We start from the raw sequence: 5,233 nt of genomic DNA, 5'->3' as shown, positions 1-5,233 counted from the left end.
TTAGAGAGTATTAAAGAGTATTAGAGAGTATCAGAGAGCATCTGAAAGTATCAGAGAGTATAAGAGAGTATAAGAGAGTAGCAGAGAGAATGAGAGAATGTATTCAGTTCTCTGGTACTTTCTGGAATGAAATTTTAGACTGTTTAGACTAGAGTCTACATAGAGTATGTATTTTTTCAACCTTTACCTTATCTTTCAAACACAGTTTTAATTCAGTATTCAACTAAAAACTATACAAACTGGAAGGAGGTTTAATAAGTATTGAAGAAAAAAAATATTATCTGGGGGTATCAGAGAGTATTTCTGAGAGAGAGAGTATTGGGACGTACCAGAGAGTAGTGCATAGATGTGCGTACTGTTTAACCCCCCTAGAGTAAATAAATATATTTTAACCTTCAGCTTATCTTTCAAATACAATTTTACATCAGTACTTGACTATCATCTACACAAACTATACAAACTCGGGAGATATGGGAGACATATCTTTTTTTTTATTAATTCTCTAGATTTTTAAAATAATTATTTTATTATAAATACTTCTTTAAAAGGACAGGTTGCCAAAAGTTAAGTGATCCTCCATCAAAAGATGACAATGGACTGAACCCTTAAAAGTTTTGTCTGATAAAGATGTAAATTATCATTTTCAATTTTTGTTACTTTACAAAAGCGATTTCTGCATTTTTACTGCAGAAAAAAATCTATGAATTATCAGAATTAAACACCTTAAAACCTATCAATTAATTATTTATTTATTTATCATCTTTTAACAATTTTTTATTAAGATAAACTTACAATTTACAATTCTTATGTGCATTTTGATGTAATGTCTTATTTTTCATAATTAGTATTTTAAAGTTATTTTTATCATGTTTTTTAATACTTTTTTTACAGTGACAAATATTTCATAAATTAAAACTAAACTGATAATAACGTACTAAACAAACAAATTTGAGTTAGATTAGTCAGTAGTGATTCTTATTAATTTTTATTTTTTATTTCTTATTTATCAAAATTGGTATTTTTACTATTTTATTATTAACATTATTGTTATTGTTTTTACAATTATTATTATTATCATGATTATAAATATTATTATTATTATTATTATTATTATTATTATTAGTATTATTATTATTATCATGATTATAAATATTAATAATATTATTATTTTTATTTATTCTTGTGGAAACTATTGTATTTTTTCAGTGCTATTATTTAATTATTTTTCAGAAAATAACAAAACTAAAGAAACAATATGGCTGAGATTAAGATTACCTATTTCAACACAAAAGGAAGAGCAGAGATTTCAAGACTTATCTTGGCGTACGCTGGGGTCAGGTAGGGGTCAACTAGGGATCGGTAGGGGTCAGGTAAGGGTCAGGTAGGGATCAGGTAGAGGTCAGGTAGGCTGGAAGGGGTCAGGTAGGGGTCAGATAGGGGTCATGTAGGGGTTAGGTATGGGTCAGGTTGGGGTCAGGTTGGGGTTCAGGTTGGGGTCAGGTAGGGGTCAGGTAGGGGTTAGGCAGGGGTCAGGCAGGGGTTAGGTAGGGATCAAAGCAAGGTGTGTATACAAAATGAGAGAGGGGGGTAGGGTTTGTGTACACTGTACTTCAACTTAATAAGACTTCTAGAACTAAAGTTTGGCTCCCATGACATAACAGGAGCGTAAATTCCGCCCATTTTTTCACTCCAAGATTAGACTGCTTACTTGCGTTTATTTTGCGTTGTCATAAAGTCTTACTGACTTGCATTTTTCATATCATAGCAATAACAAAAATTGTAAACAAAAGTACTTGAATTTTCGTGAACCCAAAACTTATCGTTGTAAAAAGCAGTTTTGGAACCCAGGTTTCACAGATGGGGTTAGGCAGTTTTGTAGATATGAGTATTTTTGTTATGAAATATTATATATTATTTAGTTTCTTCATATTCTCCTTTTTTCGAAACTCTTAAATCAAAATCTACTTAAATTTCAAGACCCCAAAATGGAAACTTGGGAGTTTCATTCAACTATACTCTTTTAAATTTCGGGCTATGACCAGCTGTGCAATGTACACAGGCCCTATAGATTGATTTTTAAGCTACTGATAAAACTAGTTCATCCAGGACTAACCAGGGCGAGATGCATTCGGTGTATTCTATTTGAATTCAATCATGCGTGGGTCTAAAATTCAATTTGTATTAATTTTCGTTTCAAATGCATATTCCGATAAAAAAATTATAAAAGAAAAGAAGCAAACACGTTATGTTTAATATGTCAAAAACATCAAATACACATAAAATTGATTAAATGTCGTCTTCCCATTCCAGAGTTTTACCAGCTCTACTCTAGGTATACAGATGAGAGAGTAAACAACTTCCCTGAGATCAAGGCTACTCTACCCTTCGGTCAACTCCCTGTGCTAACCTACAAAGGAACTGTTATTGCTCAAAGTTTAACTATGGCCAGGTCAGTCGCTGAAAATGTATGTCTCTATGCCAAACCAGGGCGAGATGCGTTTAGTCTTCAACTTGACTTAAAGATGGCAATGCCCGCCCCGATTTACAACGGTACCCTTGAAAGCTTTGCCTGATCAAGGTAAGTTAAATATCAATGTTTTTGTTAATTTGAACTTGATCAGATAAAAGTTTCAAGGGTACCGTATGGCAATGCCTTCTTTGCCTGGAGGATCAATTGAAATTGCGCTTATAGTCCCTTTAAACCACGTTTTGGTAAATAATTTAAACTTACTAAGTCATTTTATGCTTTTTATTTGAAACATATACGCCGACAAAAAAGAATAAAAGAGAAGAGACAAGGATAGAATTGTTAAATGAGCTTGGTGTACAGGTACTATGTATATCACCCCCGTCTAAAGTAGCATGATCCGTGCCAGTACAATATGTACTGTATATTCAGTCCGTCGTACTGTCCAGTCTGGCTACCCAGTGTGGAGTCGACTTAGCACTTTTTATGCAGTAAATGTAGCCTTGGCAAGATCATTGTAATATTATATTACGCTGACCAAACCGTAATACTAAGAGTTAGAGATGAAACAAACAGACAAATTTTCAATGACTGCGCTACAATGCCGGGCACTTAAGCAATTAAATATTAAATATATTAATTTAACCTCTTTAACTCTTTTTAACGCCAAAACACCGAATAAAGCGTCCCTATGCTGTCGTCTGAAAATTTTAATATCAATCTTTAAGTCTTTACTTTAGAACATTCTTTCCCAGATTTACGATGGAATTAAAGATGAAAGACCACCCTGGACTAAACATTCGGTTTCTTCTATTTTAATCTGATCACGTTTGGGTCTAAAACCACCTTCCGCCGGTTCAAATTATGAATCACCACTTCAAATCCTGATGAATCCTTAACTTTGAATCGCTGGTTCAGGATTTGTACCCAGCGCATCATTAAATTGAATCTCTAGTATCCTTGTTCAGGTTCCTGGCTAATGAGTACGGGCTGACCGGAAGCTCTAACCTGGAAGCAGCTCAAGCAGATGAAATAGTAGATTCAGCTCTAGATATCATGAATGCTGGGATACCACTTATGAGGTACAGATAGATAGATAGGTAGATAGATAGTTAGATAGATAGATAGATAGATAGATAGATAGATAGATAGATAGATAGATAGATAGATAGATAGAAAGATAGATAGATAGATAGATAGATAGATAGATAGATAGATGCATTTTATTTAGTATTTTCTTTAAAGGGAGTGTCTGGTTAGACATGGTAGTTGAAAATGCAGTTTGGTTAAGAAAATTCTTAGGATTTATTTGGGACCTATAAGACGTTTTTACGGTGCATATTTGTTCAGCATGCAAGAGCGAAAATTCAATCTTTAAAATCCTCATAGATTGTCCATTTTGTAGGAATGATTTTGAGAATCGGGTTTTAAAAAAATAATCAATAACGACAACAAAAAATGTAAGAAAAATTATACAATTTTAGAATCAATTATTTCTTTTTTATTATTATATTAAATTTCTTATTCTTTACGAATTTGTTCGCAGATTTCTTTAAATTCTTCAAATGTCGTCTTTTCAATAAAAATTCCAGGAAATCTACAGAAACATTACAGAAACCAAGAACTGAATAAGATTACTCAATTTTGATGATGATAGTTAATTTTTATTTTCTCAACCTCTTCCTGCATTCTCAGCTCAACTACCATGTCTAACCAGCCACTCCCTTTAAAGGCATAGTTTTCAGGTGTAAAGATGAGGAGGAGAAGAAGGTTCTAGAGAAGGTGTACTTCGCCAAGGTCATGGAGTACTTCACTAGGATGGAGAACATACTTGTCACCAGGGGCGGACAGTTCTTTGTCGGGAACGCCCTCACCTGGGCGGATCTTATGATCTTCGCCTTTGGAGATCTCTTGAAGGATATGAATGCTGCTGCTTTGAATGGATTTCCAGTGATCACTGATCTCCTCCGAAGGATCGCTGAGATACCAAATATTAAGAAATGGTTGGAGACAAGACCAAAAAGTTCTTAAATAACAAATAACAATTATATGAACTTGAGATAAATAACAATTATATTAACATGGACTAGAAAAATTAAACTAAACTATTATTCAATTTAAGATTCTTTACCTCTAATGAATACATGACACAGTAATATTTTATGGCACAAAGAACTTTACACTTGTTGCCTGGGTTCCGATAGTGATATATAGGTTTTTCTTCTGGATTACCAAATATCAATTTTTAGATAAATATCCAATTACGATAACGAAGTTTTTCTTAAACATGATAACATTGAAAACGAAAACGACTGTTTGTTCTTTTTTTCCAACCAATAAGAATATTAATCGAGGAACAAGTGTTTAAACTGAAAACTGAAAATACATCTGATATCTACAAATGTATGATGATCAGCTAAAAAAGAAGAAAAAAGTCAGAGAAAAAATTCACTGCTCTTTATAAAGTTTTGTGAAAAATTTTAATTTAAAAACAAATTGTAAAAAAAGACTGTTTATTCTTGTGGTTTGTTTAGTTTGAGTTCACGAACAAGAGTGTTTAAATCGTATTTCAGTGTCCAAATGTGGTGTGACATGTTGGGACTTTAAAATGAAATGATGATGGTTAATATTGATTTTTAAATACTTGTGTTCCTTATCGATTAAAGTCTGAAAACAATTTTAAATATATCTATCAATTTCGAGGATAGTTTTTAACCTCCTTTTCTTTCAGCTATGTTTAATGTTTAATTCCTTTAATTTTTCTTT

At 32.5% G+C, this 5,233-nt stretch overlaps 1 protein-coding gene across 1 annotated transcript; it reads left to right on the top strand.

Annotated features, from left to right (window-relative positions):
• The first annotated feature begins 1,232 nt into the window (after positions 1–1,232).
• LOC111709468 (hematopoietic prostaglandin D synthase) lies at positions 1,233–4,588 on the top strand. Its single transcript, XM_023483130.1, has 4 exons — positions 1,233–1,338; positions 2,333–2,449; positions 3,436–3,549; positions 4,213–4,588. Exons 1-4 carry the CDS (start codon positions 1,256–1,258, stop codon positions 4,496–4,498), a joined length of 600 nt encoding a protein of 199 aa, XP_023338898.1. The 5' UTR covers positions 1,233–1,255; the 3' UTR covers positions 4,499–4,588.
• Positions 4,589–5,233: the final 645 nt, after the last annotated feature.

Source organism: Eurytemora carolleeae, unplaced genomic scaffold, assembly GCF_000591075.1.
Source record: "Eurytemora carolleeae unplaced genomic scaffold, Eaff_2.0 scaffold962, whole genome shotgun sequence".
NCBI classification, from domain to species: domain Eukaryota; kingdom Metazoa; phylum Arthropoda; class Copepoda; order Calanoida; family Temoridae; genus Eurytemora; species Eurytemora carolleeae.
Note: the sequence above shows the minus strand (reverse complement) of the source record. Positions and strands in the feature narration are given on the sequence as shown.

Excerpts from the sequence above, each read along its gene's own strand:
- LOC111709468 (XM_023483130.1), top strand. The coding sequence starts at position 1,256 with ATGGCTGAGATTAAGATTACCTATTTCAACACAAAAGGAAGAGCAGAG. Across the intron at positions 1,339-2,332 it reads TTGGCGTACGCTGGGGTCAG|GTATACAGATGAGAGAGTAA; the intron begins GTAGGGGTCAAC and ends GCTCTACTCTAG. Across the intron at positions 2,450-3,435 it reads CAAAGTTTAACTATGGCCAG|GTTCCTGGCTAATGAGTACG; the intron begins GTCAGTCGCTGA and ends ATCCTTGTTCAG.